General features: G+C 49.8%; 1 protein-coding gene across 3 annotated transcripts in view; it reads left to right on the top strand.

Moving 5' to 3' along the window:
* Positions 1-396: 396 nt before the first annotated feature.
* The window catches only part of UPB1 (beta-ureidopropionase 1), a 33,252-nt gene continuing 16,414 nt past the window's right edge, over positions 397-17,234 (top strand). For all 3 annotated transcript variants that reach the window (XR_012418960.1, XM_015457577.4, XM_005567784.5), the window contains exons 1-4: positions 397-572; positions 8,143-8,314; positions 10,154-10,241; positions 17,112-17,206. Coding sequence is in view for 2 of the 3 variants with exons in the window: in XM_015457577.4 (XP_015313063.3) it covers positions 463-572; positions 8,143-8,314; positions 10,154-10,241; positions 17,112-17,206 (465 nt within the window). In the remaining variant the exon portion in view is untranslated. The remainder of the gene's footprint in view (positions 573-8,142; positions 8,315-10,153; positions 10,242-17,111; positions 17,207-17,234) is intronic.

Below are 17,234 nucleotides of genomic sequence, written 5' to 3'. Positions count from 1 at the left end.
GAGGGCCCCTGAGGGAGGCGGGAGGGGACACCCTCAGCCCCGACTTGAAGCCGAGGAGCTAGGGCTCCGCGCAGTCCCGCCAGTGGAGGGGCGTGTCTCATCGCGTGCCAAAGGAGAGGCGAAGGGCAAGGGGCAGAGGGCAAGGGGCAAAGGGCAAGAAGGGAATCCCTCCTCCCCCTACCCACGCGAGGCCCTGGAGCGCTGATTGGCGGTGTGCTGCGGAAGCGGCAAGAGGAACGTGTCTTGGCACGTGCCGAGGGAGCGCTAAAGGCCAGGGGCGGTCCCACTCGCGAAGCCCTGGAGGGCAGATTGGCTGCGCGAGGAAGGGGCGTGTCCCCACGTGAGCTGTCCCTGAGCGAGAGTAAGAGATAAAGGCGAGAGCGCCTGGGCAGGCTCGGGCAGCTCCTCCCACTGCGGGCAAAGGGCAGGCAGTTCTTGCGGGGACACAAGCCCTGGCGGACCATGGCCATGGCGGGCGCTGAGTGGAAGTCGCTGGAGGAATGCTTGGAGAAGCACCTACCGCTCCCCGACTTGCAGGAGGTGAAGCGCGTTCTCTATGGCAAGGAACTCAGGTCCGCAGCCCAGAGGCTAACTTATGGGATCTTGGGACCACAGAGTGTGGGTCTCGGGGAGCAGGCAGGGAGGGCCTCAGAGTCTGAAGGGCTCAGGGGAGGCAGTGAGAAGTCCTGAGTTGGCGGGTAGAGACCATAGTAGGTCTTGATGGGACAACCCTGGGGTCCTTGGTGGTTGCAGAATCCTGGCGTGACCTTTACAAATCTCTTCTCCCCCACGTTGCCCGGAACTGGAAGGAAAAGGACGGGATTTTACTCTCCAGGGCTTTCTCTGTGGCCATCCCAACCCTCCTCCATGGAGCCGGGCTTGTCTTCTGGGTGTCTGGCTGGATCACTGTCTCCAACCAGAGCACCCAGCAGGTGTACTGATTGTCCGGCCCCAGACCATCCTTCCTGCTGTGACCCGACCTCTGGCTGACTCTTGGAAATAGAGGCTGGCTACATTTAGTTGGCGAGGGAACCTTTCCCACTGGCAAGCTAGTTTTTCCACTCCCTGCAAGCTGTGTGCATCACCAGGACTTTGAGGGCTGTGTACTGCTGGACACTGTGTCCACAAAGCTGAAAAAGACACTTCCCGGCCGGGCTCAGTGGCTCACGCCTGTAATCCCAGCACTTTGGGAGGCCGAGGCGGGCGGATCACGAGGTCAGGAGATCGAGACCATCCTGGCTAACACGGTGAAACCCCGTCTCTACTAAACATACAAAATATTAGCCGGGCGTGGTGGTGGGTGCCTGTAGTCCCAGCTACTTGGGAGGCTGAGGCAGGAGAATGGCTTGAACCCGGGAGGCAGAGCTTGCGGTGAGCAGAGATCACTGCCACTGCACTCCAGCTTGGGTGACAGAGTGAGACTCTGTCTCAAAAAAGAAAAAAGAAGAAAAAAAGAAAAAGAAAGATACTTCCCCTTCCACTCTTGTTTCTCTTCAGTGCATTTCTTAACTGCAGCAACCAGAGGATCCCTTTAATATGTAAATCATATCCTGTTGACCTGGCGCGGTGGCTCATGCCTATAATCCCAGTACTTTGGGAGGCAGAGGCGGGTGGATCACAAAGTCCAGAGTTCGAGATCAGCCTGGCCAATATGGTGAAATCCCATCTCTACTAAAAACACAAAAATTTAGCTGGGCGTGGTGGCACACACCTGTAGTCCCAGCTATTCGGGAGACTGAGGCAGGAGAATTGCTTGAACCCAGGAGGCAGAGGTTGCAGTGAGCTCAGATCGCGCCACCGCACTTCAGCCTGGGCGACAGGGCAAGACTCCGTCTCAAAAAAACAAAAAAAAAGTCATATCCTGTTGTTCCTTTGTGCATAAAACTCTGTAAGGAATTTCCTGGGCTCTTAGGATGAAATCCAAACTCTGACTGCATGCAGCCCCTGACTAACTCTCCTTCCACTTCCTTGCTCATTTGTGGGCTCCCTCTCTCCCCGAGTCCAGCCAGTCTGCGGGCTCCATGACCTTGTGGCAGTGACCCTGCAGCAGGAACCACAGCAGTTTACCGGTAACTGAAGGTGTTGATTGGATCGGTGGTTCCCAGCCACAGCTGCTATGGAGTTACTGCAGGGAGGCTAGACCTCAGATCCAAGGGTGTTTTCACAGCTAGTGGATGATGAAGTTAGAACAGCTGCTTTTTGGGAGTGAGGTAGTAGAGAACTTTGTCAGAAAGGGCTCTTCATATCCAAAGGGCTGGGTGACCTTTAAGGCCCCTCCCAGTGAATGCACTCATGCTCCTATTTCCACTGCATCTGTAAAGACTAGTCCTTGAGAAGTGTCTTAGATTTGAGACTCCTAAGGAAAATGTCTTAAATAAAGCAAGGGGTGTCTTATGCTTCTAGGGACGGTAATTACTTTATTCTAAGAGTAGGATGGGCATATCTTCCTGGTAAAAAAGACAGCATGTGGGTGCCAGGGAGAGGTAAAGGAGAAGAGTCTTAGGAAAAGATAAGTCAGTTTCCCATAAAGGTGATTGGCTGGGGCACATTCTGGAGAAGGACTGAGGTCAGCCCATGCAAGAGGGATTTTATCTAAGCATTTGGGTCACTCCAGAGCGGGAGGGATGATGATAATAGCTGGTGAAATGGGAGACAGCTGTCTCTCTTGACCAATCACTGCCAGGCTTCATCCTGGGGCTCACAATAACTAAGTGGCTCCTTTTCCTACCCCCTTTTCTTGCTCTGTTCTACTCAGCATTTAGCCCTTTCAGCTTTTATCCCTAAGGTGTAAACCTTTGTACTTACTCTGTCCTTGCTAATGTGTGGGATTTGGCGATGAATGACATTTCGAACTGAAGATTAAAAAATTACTGCTCATTTAAAAACTCTAATCCCACTTAAATTCCTGTAAACTCCTCTAAGTCTGATTTGGACATAGCAACCTCTGTGAAGGTCCAGTGGACCTGAAGCCCTTAGCCCCTCGGATCTGACTCCCAATGTGCTCCACACAAGACCACCTCTTCGCCCACTTACAATGGTTAGTAAATGTTTGCTCAGTGAATTAGCCAAATGGGCCTTTGCCTGTGGCAGATGAAATCCCCAGAGAACATCGACTTTCCATTTTAAGACAACCAGAACCAAGAAGCAGTCATTCAGTCAACAAGCATTCATTGAGCACTTAGTCCTGGCCACTGGCACTGGGGATACCAGGATAAGTCATGGTTCCTGCCCTTGAGGGCTTTCTATCTTTTGATGGTTGCCTTACACTGTGAGGAGGAAGCAGGAAGAGCTTGAGAGAGTTTGTGTGTTTGGGGTTGGAGGGACATTAGGAAGGCTTCCCAGGAGCATCATGCCTGAGCTACATCCTAGGGGAGACAGGAAGGGTACGTGTCCCCAGATACCAGGGGACATGCCCATTTGGAGACTGTGTTTGTGAGAGGGTTAGTCATTGAGTGCTCTCCTGAGGAAGACCTGAGAGAGGAGGCAGGAGTGGCAGGTAGCTCTTAGGGTCTCTGAGGCAGCAGAACTGTGTCCCGATAATGGCAGAGCCTTTGAAGAGTTTGACCTGGTGGCTGAGCGAAGAATGACCTGGAATAACAACTGGATAAGCTGAAATTTAAGGAAAGGAAAAAAGACTAGCCTGGAAAAAAGTAGGTGGAAGACGAGAGGCCTGATGTGAACAGAGTACCTGGGAGTGGAGAGACAGAAGGCTTCCAGAGGTTTCAGGGAGGTCAGTGGACAGTGAGCCAATGAGGATAACAGCTGTGGCAGTGAGGATCTTGCCGGCTTCTGGCTTGGACTCTCAGATGGCCAGTTGACTCATGAGGAGCATCTTTGGACAGGTTGCGTTTGAGTGTTGTTTACTTCATAGGGCTGCTGTAACAAATTACCACAAACTGGGTGGCTTGAAACAACAGAAACTTATTCTCACAGTTCTGAAGACCACAAGTATAAGACCAAGGTGTCAGCAGGGCTGTGTTCCCTCCAAAGATCCTAGGGGAGAATCCTCCCTTGTCTTTTCTAGCCTCAGGTGGCTCCTGGCTTTCTTTAGGTTGTGACAGCCAGTCTCTGCCTCTTTCTTGGCCTTCTCCTGTTGTCCCTGTATCTCTCCTGTGGTGTCTCTTGTCTTTGAGGAGGGTGCAGTGGCTCACACCTGTAATCTCAGCACTTTGGGAGGCCAGGGCTGGAGGATTGCTTGAACTCAGGAGTTTGAGACCAGCCTGAGCAACATAGCGAGACCCCATTTCTATAAAATGTTAAGAAAAACATAGCCAGGCATGGTAGCATGCACTATAATGTAGTCCTAGCTACACGGCAGGCTGAGGCAGGAGGATCGCTTGAGTCTGGGAGGTTGAGGCTGCGGTGAGCCAAGATCTCTCCTCTGCACTCCAGCCTGGGAGTCACATCAAGGCCCTGTCTCAAACTCACACACGTCTTTGAATTTGGAGCTTACTTGAATAATCCAGGATGATCTTGAGATCTTGATCTTAATTACATCTGGGAAGACCCTTTTTCCAAATAAAATCACAATGACAGGTTCCAGGTGTCAGGATGGAGACACAGCTCAACCTGCTACAGTAGCTTCAGGGTCTGCAGGTGGAAATAACCCAGGGGCTATTTGCTATGTGGAGATGGGCCTCAGGTGGGAGAGGCTGGGCTTGTTGAGCTGCCCTAGAGATGGTCATTCCAGGTGGAGGAGGAGCAGATACAAAAGAGGGCACTGGAGAGAATGCTGGAAAACCCAGATATTTAAGGGGTCAGAGAAAGATACTTTGTGGGAGATTCTGGAGGTGAGGACTGTGGGGCAAGACAGGGAAAGAAGCGTCAGATGGCTCAGAAATGTCTAGCAGGTGAGGACAGCAGGAAGTCTGCTGGATTTAGCCATGATAAGGCTGGTGGCAGTTCCTGAGATGGGGCCAGGAGGTGAGACCTGAGCTGACGGGGAAGCATGTGTGGAAGCTCCCTAGGCAGCAGGGAGAGAGAGCAAATGAGTAAACGTGGACATGTGTGGAGCACTGTCCCTCTTTCTCTTTCTTCCTCTCCTTCTCTCCCTCCCCAGTCCCCTTCTGTTGTTCAGTGGGAGAGACTCTTTAACAGCTTCAGTGATGGATGTGGAGGTCTATAGGTACTAGTGGGGAAAGACGTCCAAGCTATGTGTATTAAGTGAAAAAGGCAAGTTGAAGAACAGAAAATACGGAATGATGCCATTGTATTTGTAATGCATGCACATAGAAAAATAGGAAAGAGACATAAAATATTGTTAAGAAGGGTTGCCTCTGAGTTTTGGGACTAGGGGTGGGATAGAAAGGGGAATTTATTTTTCATTTTATACCCTTTCCCACTATTTGATTCACCCCCACCATGAGCACGTTTCTTTTGTAAAAGAGCTCCAGTTTAATTATTTAAAGCGCTGATGGTAAAGAGCCATCAGAGGTAGAAAGATGAAGTTCCAGAAGTGAGAGGTTGCTGCGGAGGCAGGAACTTGGTGTCCTCTGGCGAGATCTGCCTGACCCTGGGTGGGAGAGGTGGGGGCCCTGAAGGGCATGGTGGGGCTAGGATGGGAAGTGATGGGCTTTACTCCTTGAAGTTTGAAGGAAAGCCCTGATGCAAGGAGGCCTCAGTAGCAGGGTAAGGGATAGAGGGTCTGAAAGCCAACTATAGGGACCAGGGCGGGCAGTGGCAGCATGAGGCCATCTGTGAGGTTGTGGCTCATTTGCTGGTCTTGTCCTCCTGGGCAGTGGCTGATTGATTGATGCTTGTTTTAGTACTTTTGAGCTGCTATAACAAAATACCACAGACTTCCCAGTACTTGTGGGCAATCACAGGGAGAAAAAGGAGAAGGGTCTGTGTATCTGTTTCCCCAAAGGCCTGTGGGTCTGGTAGCTGGACGGCCTTTTGGGAATGTCCTAGTGAGCCCTGTCCTCAGCCTGTGGTCTCACATCAGGAAGATGTCAGGTGGGAGAGCTCTTGTCTGAGTGTGCAAACCTGCTGTAACCAACACCTGGCTGCGGTCTCTCTCCCCATCTTAAACCAGGTAAATTTATTCCTCACGGTTGTAGATGCTATGAAATCCAAGATCAAGGTGCCACAGCAGATCTGGTGTCTGGTGAGGACCCACTTCCTGGTTCGTAGATGGTGCCTTCTCACTGTGTGCTTACATGGTACAGGAAGCAAGCACCCCCTCTTAGGGGGTCTTTTAAAAGACCACTAATCCCATTCATGAGGACTCTACCCTCATGACCTAATCACCTCCCAAAGAGCCCTATCACATTGGAGATTAGGATTTCAACATATGGCTTTGGGGCAGACATAAGTATTCAGTCCATCTCAGTGGTCCACTGCATCTCCCGTACCAGGCCTTTCGATGGACACAGCACATCATTGACTGCGTCTGCACAAGGTATGGCTTGAGAGTTGGTTAGGTTCTCCAAGATGAAGCTGTGTAGGATGTGGTGATGGACTGTCTTGGATAATGGAAGGGCAGAGAGGCCTTACAGGTGGTGCCCAGATAGTAGACGGGAGTGGCTGGGAAGAGGTAGAGCCCCAAAGGTGGCTGTCCTGGAGGGTGGAGCGGCCTCTCCTGTATCGCCTTGGCTTAGAATGAGCTCGCAGGGAGCTGGGGATGAGGAGGTGGGCAGCCTCAGGGCTGGCCAGGCGGAGTCACCACTTGGGGGAAGAAGGGTAGGTAATGGAGGTTATGCATGGTGGGAAGATGGGGAGAGAGACTTCAGCCAGGTGATGGTTATAGCCATGTTTCCACACCCAAGATGAGCTCTTCACCTGACATCTTCCTGCTGTGAGACCACAGGCTGAGAGGCCAGGCAGGGTTCACCAGGACACTCTCAAAGGGCTGTCTGGCTCCCAGGCCCACAGGCCTTCGAGGAAATAGACACATAAACCTTGCTCCTTTTTCTCCCGGTATCTACCCACACACACATCCTGGAAAGTTGCGTGATTATGTCCACCAGAGGGGATTTGCCCTGAGGCTGAGGCCTGCAGGAGCGCCCTTCCGCTGGAGGATGGGAGGGCTGTCTAAGGCAATCACAGCAAGGAGAGGCACGGTGTGGGCACTGCTGCTATTTCTAACCTGCTGGAGTGAAGGAAACCTTGACTACTTGAAAAGCAGGCTGATTGTCAGGGGCGGAACCGAACTCAGAGCTGTCAGGGCCATCACATGGAAAGTGCCTGGCAGGGGGCGGCGACAGGGGGCTTGGGCTGACAGGGCTGTGATTTTGAAAGAAACGTCTCTAAGAAAGTGATTTAAAGTAGGAGAGAAATATTGTTATTAGATAATGGCTGTCAGGTTATTTTTTGATGTGTTTTCTGGGTATTTCATAATCATCTTGCCCTTAGATGGTAAGCCCTTCCTGGTCAGGGGCCGTGTCCCATCCCATGCCTGTATGGGTTTCCCCTCTGGGTGTGCAACAGGCATCAGGGGTTATTTGCTGTTCGGCCAATGGTCACTTCAGTGAAGTGTTTTATAACTAATTCTCTAGCCTTTGTTAATAAACTACAAATGTGGATGAGCATTTAAGGCTTCCATCTGAACACCTGGGCCCCACCAAGCCCACCCATCACCAGGTGTGGAACTGGCCTCCCCCAGCAGAAGCAGCAGGACAGAGTAGCCAGGGTCTTTGTTCACCACAAGGTCATCCATATGGTCCCAGGTCATGGCCTCTCCAACCAGCCTGTCTCCTGAGCCTCATTTTCCAAGCCCTTCTCTGCTCCCACAGCCTACCTCACACTCTAGGCTCAGCATAGTCCTGATTTTGCTTCAGAAACACTTTTGAGAATCTATTCCCTCCTTTCTGTGTTGACTGCCAGGCCTTTAATTCCTACCCTGATTTCAGCAAGTCTAAAACACCAACCTCTTGACTGGCTTCCCCGTTGCCAGGCCTAACTGTGCTGCCTCTCTGCTGAGGTCTCCCTGCCAACTGCAGGTAAAGTCCAGGTTCAGTGTAGTGTTCGGTCATGGCTGGACACCCCTGCTCCCCAGCTCCCTTGGGCCCTGGCACTGAGCACCTTCTAGCCAGGACATACTCACCTCTTTGACTGATAAATAACTACAGGAAATGGGAGAGGGCTTTTAAATGGAGCAGACTGCATCAAAATCACCTTCCTTCTTCTTTCCTGCCCGTCTAGGAAGCTTGATCTGCCCAGGGAAGCTTTCGAAGCCGCCTCCAGAGAAGACTTTGAACTGCAGGGATATGCCTTTGAAGCAGCGGAGGAGCAGCTGAGACGACCCCGCATCGTGCGTGTGGGGCTGGTTCAGAACAGAACCCCACTCCCCGCAGATGCCCCTGTGGCAGAACAGGTACAGACTCTTGACCATAATAAATACACAAACGGGGTTGTGGCTCGCCCTTTGGAGCACACCTGCAGACCCTGGCTGGCCACATACTCCAGGTCTGCAGGCTTGGATCCCTTGAGCAGTAGCAGAGACGCTCCTGCCCTGGCCTCCCCACAGCCCTCCAGCCTGCATCTCTGGCTCTTCTGCCTTCTTGTTCTTACTCTGTCTCTCCCTCCTCCTCACTGATCTTTCCACTTCTCTCCAGCTATTGATCTGAAGCTCCATTTACCAACCAGGAGGGTGCCCTTTTGGCCTGCTCGTGCTCTCCACGGGACGCTGCCTCTCAGCTGCCTGCCAGGAGGCAGCCAGCCAGCACACACTGGTCAGGACCGTCTGTCCGTGTGTTCTTCTGCCTTAATCCTCAGGGCGGGGACTCGCTATACCCAGAAGTCTGTCAGCTGTGGTACCTGCAGGCTTACAGGAATAGATAGGCATTTGCTTATGACCTCAGAGTTAGTAAATAAAGGTGACAGCATCTGGTATCTCCCTAAAGAAACATATTGTCACAGGCACACTTGTTTTATACACTTCTCCACAGCATTCCGCCAGCTGCTCAAACTTTCAGGGATTTCCCTGTACAGGTTTCCTCAGGATACAGGGTGTTTGAGGATTCTTAGGGATTCTGGAGAAACCTAAGGTCTCTTGGATTCCAGGTTTGGTTCTGCATCATCATTCACATTGGTCCTTCCTTTGCTTTTGTTGGATTCACAGATGTCTGGTTCTCAGTTCTCTCACTTTTTGTGTCTGGATTCTTTTTTTGTGGATATGTCCCCTCTATCATCCCAGACTGTCAAATCATAGGACCAGCTATGTTTTTTTCACCCACACAGTTAGCAAAAAGCTTTGCTAACGCCAAGCAAATGTGTATTTGTGGGGCTGATGCTGTCAGCAAATACCCACAAAGCCGTGGGGTACACAGCCTCTCAAAGGAGGAGACTATAGGCCTTGTAAAGAGTTTGTGCACTCTGGGTTTTCAGCCTGGTTCCTTTGGTCTGTCTTTGAACAAACACTTTTGATGTCTCCTGGGAGCCAGGCATTGTGCCAAGGACAAGTAGACGATGAGGTTGCTTTCTTCCTATCCCTAAGGAGCCTGTGGGCTCCTGGGAGTGACAAGACACCAGAGGAAGAGTGGCACACAAAGCAGTGGCACACGATGGCTCCCGAAGGCCAGTGGATTCCGAGTTAGCTTGACACTTGGCCCACAACTGTGAGAGTCTGCAGAGGCCCACAGAGGGGCGACACGTGACATAGATAACACCTCCAGGAAGATTAGGTGGGAGGAGGGAAGTACATTCCTGGCCCAGGGCACAGCACACACCAAAGCACAGGGATTTAAAAGAGCCAGAGAGGCGAGGCATTCCATGATACGATACACACAGGATAAGTAGAACAAGTAGGGTAAGTGCGGGACAAGGCTTGCCTCTGAAGGCAGGACAGCGGAGAGCGGAGTCCTGGGCCAAGGGGATGGTTGACCTGGGAGATGGTGTGAGCATGGGCCCTGAGCCAGAAGCAGCACCATCCTCATCCCTGCCTCAGCAACCCCACAGGTCAGGTGGCAGTCTCCCCATTACCAGATGAGGAAACTGAGGCAGCGTCAAAGTGTCTGTGACCCCAGAGCCTCTGCACCTCCAGCTTTTCATGCAGATTTTGGACATCAGGAGATAACCAAATATAGAACCTCCCCACCCTACTCCTCATACCTGCCCAGGTGGGCATTGATTGTTCCATATGCATTAGGATGAGATCCTAAAAATTGCCTTACCAATAGAACTAAATGGATTCTAATCCTTTTTAAATTCTCAGGTCTCTGCCCTTCATAGACGCATAAAGGCTATCATAGAGGTGGCTGCAATGTGTGGAGTCAACATCATCTGTTTCCAGGAAGCATGGAGTGAGTCTTTTTTATGGTGCTTTCTCTGCTGCCTTCAAACAATTGTGTATTCTCTCCATGTTGCCAAGAGTGTCTGCTGCCTGACTTTTAAAGAATCTCCTTTGTTTTCTCATCCATGGAAAGGTTTTCTGTCCACATCACCAGGAACCCCAGCCTTCCTGTTGTTACGCACCAGGCTGTTGTCTGAGCCCATCAGTTTTCCCACATCGTTCTGAATCCATTCACTCCTCCCCATTTCTCTACCACCACCTGGTCCAAGCCTCTGGCAGCCCACCCCTGACTTTTGTAATTCCCTCTGGCTGGTCTCCTGTGCCCTCCTAACCAGGACTTCTTTACCTTCAGATCTCAGCCCAGAGCCAGCCTCCCTATCTAAACATTTCTTGCACAATGTACCTTTGTGGTTTTTATTTTTATCAGAGTTATACATGCTCATGGTTTAGAGTCAGATGGGTCTACAAGGTCTGCTACCAAAAAATAACTGTTATCCCCAGCATCAACACTGAGCTAGTTCCTTTGGAATTTACCTTTGTTAGTGTTGCTACTTCCTAATTTTTTAGTTTTGCATCACCTATTGAGTTCCCCCTATGGAAGACGTCAGTGTTAGCCCTTTCCTGCCTCCTCCTGGCCCTTCAACATACACGTGTCCTTGTTCTTCTATCCCCCCAGCCGTTTTGTCAACTTTGATTCCTTTTTCTTTTTTTTAAGACAAGGTCTTACTCTGTCACCCAGGCTTGGAGTGCAGTGGTGCAATCACAGCTCACTGCAGCCTTGACCCCAGGCCCAAGCAATCTTCCCACCTCAGCGTCCCAAGTAGTTGGGACCACAGGTGCACACCATCATGCCCAGCTAATTGAAAAAAACAAACAACAAAAAACAAAAAAAACACTTTGTAGAGATGGAGATCTCACTATATTGCTCAGGCTGAACTTTTATTTCTTTTCCTGAATTATTTTCTGTTTTCCCTAGAGTTTGCTTTGTTTTCTACTTGCCACCATTCAACCCCAAACTTTCTATGAATTCCTAAATCTCCCTTAATGTGTTTTAGACACATCAAACAGTCTATCAGTTTCATCTCCTCCAAGGAATCTGCCCCGGAGCCTTGTGACTGCTGTGGGCTGAATCAGGTGCCCCCTCTGCTGGCCACACAGTTGTCCTGGGATCCCCCCTCACCATCACCCTGGGGAATCCCTTTGCTTTGCTCTTGTGTTTCTCTGTTCCCACAGCTTCCTCTTTCTTGGTTTATGCCCTTATTTTAGTAGTGTAGTGGATCCTTACAGATTTATGTTGCCTTAGCATCCATGTTGAATACAAGTTTAACTCTGTCATACCAGAGGCAGGGCTCAGTCACCCTGGACACAGTTCCCAGTTCTACGCCACACCCAAATGGCTCAGGCCAAGTGGCCAGAGGTAAGAACTTAAGAGACCTCTCTCCCGCCAGCCGACTGGGCTGCCCACTTTCCTGCTGCTTCCTTTAAATGGACCATCCAGGCATTTGGCCATTAACTTAAGGTGACCACATCTTAGTCATTATGTGTACTGCTAGTTGGCCCACACTCTCTCTGACTCGTCATTTCTGCCTCATGTGACCTGGGGACAGAGGACTGCCCTTATGACTCATGGCACTCTCCTTACCCAGGATCTGTAAGTAAAAATCTTCAAACTTGTTTCCTATTGCGATGGTGTGTTGAATTTGCACCTTCCATGAGAAGAACCAGGGGCTGCCCCAGGCTAGGTTTTCCCTGGGATACCGGGGGAAACACAAAGTTGGGCTCCTAGTGCCAGAGTGGTAGTCAGGCAGGGACAGGTCAGGCAAGAGCCACACAGCATCTACCAGTATAAACAAGTTTCATGTATGAGGGACCCCCTGGTCACGGGTTGGACAGACAGGCATTAGGCTGTCCACCATGTACAAGATGTATCCTGTGAAAGGCACACTATAGAGACCACGTCCAGCTCCCTTCATTTCCTGTTAGTGCTGGGTTGCTAGCCACTCTGGTACTGGAGCCCCCATTTAGCTAGGGACTCTCAGAACCAGTAGTTCCCTGAGGAAGAACACATCAGAGGTAAACTTTTTGAGGCCTTGCCCATCTGAAAATATGTTCCTTCTACAATTTTCTTGATAGTTTGGTTGAGCATCAAATTTTAGGTTAGAAATCATTTTCCTTCAAAAGTTTGAACACACGTTGTTCCATTGTCTTCTAGTTTTGGGGCATTGTTGAGTAATCCACAGCCATTTTAATTTGTGACCCATTGTCTGTGATTTGTTTTTCTCTGGAAGACTGTAGGAGTTTCTGTTTTTCACCAATACTCTACAATTTCATAATGATATTCCATTGTGCATATCTATTTTAATCCACTCTTGGTACTTAGTGGGTTCTTTTAGTCTAGAAACTTGGATTCTGACGCTCTAGGAAATTTTCTTGCATTATTTCATTCATTCATTATTTTCTCCTCTTTTTTCTCCTTCTAGACAGTCTTACTATTAGGATATGGGAACCCTGGACTAGTACCCTAATTTTGTTGTATATTTCCTCCTATTTTTTTATCTTTATACATGGTCTTACTCTGTCACTGAGGCTGCAGTACAGTGGTGCAATCACAGCTCACTGCAGCCTCGACCTCCCAGGATCAAGCAATGCTCCTGCCCCAGCCTCCCGAGTAGCTGGGACCATAGATGCATGCCACCACACCTGGCTAATTTTCTTGAATTTTTTTTTTTTTTGTAAAGATGAGATCTCACTGTGTTGCCCAGGCAGGTCTCAAATTCCTGGGCCCAAGCAATCCTCCCACCTTGGCCTCCCAAAGTGCTGGGATTACAGGCGTGAGCCACTGCGCCCGGCCCCTAACTGCTTCTTAAATAGACCTTTGGCCAGTCCTTGTTTATCATCCTTCCCTGCTTCCCCACCTTCAGAGGTACCTGGTCCTCCTGGGTCCTGAGCTTTGGATAAGCAGGAGACCTTCTCTACTGCTAGCGGACTCTTTTCTCTGATCTGCTGAGAGACTTGCCTGCATCTCTCTGCCTTCCTGTTTCCCCTCCCTCAGCGCCTGGTCCTTGTGGGTATATGCCTTTGCATGAACATTGCTTTCCTGTCATGTTGGTAGGGTTTCAGGAAAGAACATGTGTCTGTGTCCCAGAAGTTCATGTCGTTTTCCTATTTTTTGTTACCTCTGTACTCTCACTCTTCATTAGACCATGAGCTCCATGAAGATAGTACCTATGTTTGTTTTTCCCAACTCTCCACCCACCCCTGTTTCATCTTTAGTGGCAAGAATAATCCCTGGTGCATGACAGGCACTACACATTAGTATTGACTGGGTAGTTGAACTAACATCTTCCCTTTCTTGGATCTGGAACTCCCCTTCATTTATCAAAGTCTAGCACAGGTACCCCTCCTTTGTGGGGCCCTGGGGACTCCCCCAGGCAGAGCTGACCACTCTGTACTGCCAGGTTGTGTGGCTGCACCAGGTTCTAATTCATCTCCTTCCCTCTAGGCTGGCAGTGCCTGAGGGCCAGGTGTTGGGTCAATGCATGTGGAATCCTGTCCCCTCTAGTTGAAGAACTGTAGTTGGGACTTTGCAGTCAGCCTCACCCAACCCCCCTTCCACATCCTTCTTTTGAAAGTGTGTTTACATTAGAGTGGTTGTGTAAACAGGAAAAGAAGCCGTTTATTCTCTGGGGGCAATTGACTCACTCCTAATGCTCTGAAAGCTGAGAATTAATGGTCATTAAGGAGCATTTGTGTTTTCAACAGCTTTTCTGTTGGCTTCCTTAAAATAATTCATCTCTCTTCACAGAAGGCGAGCCTGGGGAGCCTTGAGCGTGGTACCAAGGCCCCCAGGGCTGTTGCTGGCAGTGCCTGCCGCCTGCTTGGCAAGGTGGTGGTGGTGCCATTGGCGGGATATTTACTGTGGTACTCTTAGGACCAGGCTTCCTGGGACTGGAAGGAATTGAGAGGCTGAGGCTTCTCTTCCTTCTCTGTGAAATAAAGGGGGTAACACCTGCTTAGGGGTGTTGGAGATGAGCTGCCTATTATGAATACAAGAGTTATAAAGAAATAATTTTTAGGCAACTAGAAAGAAGTAAAAGGAGTAAAGGTTCTCAGTGGAAATTTTCCTGTAATAAGAAGCAACCCCTGAACCATTTCTTTTCTAACTGAACAGGCGGCTTAAAGAGCCATGCCAGCAAGCTTTGATATGCAAATGCAAGCAATTAGAAGCTAGGTCCACCCAACATGGCCAACATGGCGGTTCCTGTCCTCTTCTCCTTGTCACCACCTGTGCCAAGTGTCATGACCACCTCCAGATAACTCACACATGTTCAGGACGTCATGGCAGCTCAGCTCACATTTGCATATTAAAGGACTAAGGTGGGAGGGCTAGGTTTTTTGCAGGCTACTTGAATGTCACACCTGGTCAAACCAATCCCCTGGGCCCTATGCAAATCAGACCCCACCTCCTCCAGCCTCCCAATATAACCAACCACAGAGGGGAATCCGCTGGGGTGGGCCCTTGGAACCTTTGGCTGTGTTCCCAGTGCTGCTCTACAGCCCAGCCACACATGGATATCTGCAGCGTGTGGAGTTACCTTTAGTACCTGCCAGTCTGCTGGTGTGAACGGTGCCTACTGTGAGTAAATGTTTCCCATAGCTGAGATCGCGCCGTTGCACTCCAGCCTGGCAACAAGAACAAGACTCCATCTCAAAAAAAAGGAAAGAAAAAAAGAAATGGACTTGGGTTATTGTGAGGTGGGAGATCTACAGAGTATACTGAATTAGTCCAGACAAGGAATTCAGTTCTCCAGATTGAGAAAGAAAAAGACGAATAGCCCAGTAGGAAATAGGCAAAGGGTATGAACAAAAAAATGTAGGGAAGGAATCCAGACTGGCCAGTGAATGTGTGGTGAAGGACTCAGCCTCACTGGGGATATGGGAGACATTTACTCACAGTGAGGCACCGTTCACGCCAGCAGACTGGCAGGTACTAAAGGTAACTCCACGCGCTGCAGATATCCATGTGTGGCTGGGCTGTAGAGCAGCATTGGGCACACAGCTGAAGGTCCCAAAGGCCCACGCCAGCGGATTTCCCTCTGTCCCCTGCATAGGAGACTGCTCTGAACCTGGAGTGCATGGAGATGACCAGCATCTTTGAACTGTTACTCTGTGTCTACGTACCTACTGTTTGGAGAAAAAAAAAAAAAAAAAACCAATGAGTTGAATGAAATTTCCTACCAAATTAGCTCCCTGGTGGGGCCTGGCCAGAGATCATGAGAATAAGAGCATTAATCCTTGCAGATGTTCATCCTGTTCGGTGGTTCCCAAACTTTTTGTGGGATCATTAATGAGTAGCTTTTCTTATTTCTAGAGAAACCTCCTTGTCACTAGGAAGAGGGAGGGTCCCAGTGTCATCCCCAGTGGCCTTCTGATACTTTCCCCAAGGAGTTAATGGAGCTCCTGCCACCCTGCAGATTGGCCAACAGCAGGAGATCTGCTGGTTGGGAACTTTGGCAATTTAAAACTTTTTGTGTGTGTGGCATATAGATATACATAACAATATTTACCATTTTAACCATTTTTAAGTGTACAGTCTGTGGCATTAAATACATTCATGTTGTTGTGCAACCGTCATCACTGTGATCTCCAGAACTTTTCTCATCATTCACAATTGGACACCTCTACCCATTAAACAGTAACTCCCTATTATCCCCTCTTCTGACCTCTGACAGCTATTCTACTTTCTGTCATTAAGAATTTGACTACTCTAGGCCGGGCATGGTGGCTCACGCCTGTAATCCCAGCACTTTGGAAGGCCGAGGTGGGCGGATCACCTGAGGTCGGGAGTTCAAGACCAGCCTGACCAACGTGGAGAAACCCCGTCTCTACTAAAAATACAAAATTAGCTGGGCATGGTGGCGCATGCCTGTAATCCCAGCTACTTGGGAAGGCTGAGGCAGGAGAATCGCTTGAACCTGGGAGGGGGAGGTTGTGGTGAGCCAAGATCATGCCATTGTACTCTGGCCTAGGCAACAAGAGCGAAAACTCTGTCTCAAAAAAAAAAAGAAGAATTTGACTACCCTAAATACCTCCTATGAGTAGACTCCTACAATATTTGTTTTGTATCTTAGCATATTCTTAAAGGTTCATCCATGTAAGCATGTATCAGAATGTCTTCCCTTTTTAAGAGGGCTGAATAATACTCCATTGTGTGTATATACACCACATTTTACCTATCAATTCATCTGTTGATAAGACACTTGGGTTGTTTCCATCTTTTGGCTATTGTGAATAATGTTCCTATAAACATGAGTGTGCAAATATCTGTTCAAGTCCCTGCTGCAATTGTTTTTAAGACTTTGGGAGGCCGGGCGCGGTGGCTCACGCCTGTAATCCCAGCACTTTGGGAGGCCAAGGCGAGCGGATCACGAGGTCAGGAGAATGAGACCATCCTGGCGAACACGGTGAAACCCTGTCTCTACTAAAAATACAAAAAAATTAGCCGGGTGTGGTGGCGGGCGCCTGTAGTCCCAGCTACTAGGGAGGCTGAGGCAGGAGAATGGCGTGAACCTGGGAGACGGGGCTTGCAGTGAGCCGAGATCACGCCACTGCACTCCAGCCTGGGCAACAGAGCAAGACTCCGTCTAAAAAAAAAAAAAAAAAGACTTTGGGAAAGACATTTGGCCCAGCCCCTTGTTTTGCCATGAAGCCCAGACGTAAGGGCTGCCTAGTGCCCACAGCCAGGAACGGGACCCAGAAGCCAGGCCGTGACACTCCTGAGACTATATTCTCGTGCAGTGACCACCTGCTGCTGGGCTGAGGAGCCCCCCTCAGAGGCTGTGCATGTTGGATACAGTTCTGCCCTTTCTCCTGTTTATAGCTATGCCCTTTGCCTTCTGTACAAGAGAGAAGCTGCCGTGGACAGAATTTGCTGAGTCAGCAGAGGACGGGCCCACCACCAGATTCTGTCAGAAGGTAGGACATTAACTGCGCCTCTGGCAGC

The sequence above is a fragment of the Macaca fascicularis genome, chromosome 10, assembly GCF_037993035.2.
Source record: "Macaca fascicularis isolate 582-1 chromosome 10, T2T-MFA8v1.1".
Lineage (NCBI taxonomy): Eukaryota > Metazoa > Chordata > Mammalia > Primates > Cercopithecidae > Macaca > Macaca fascicularis.
The sequence above is the reverse complement of the archived record's forward strand: the minus strand, read 5'-3'. Positions and strand labels throughout refer to the sequence as shown.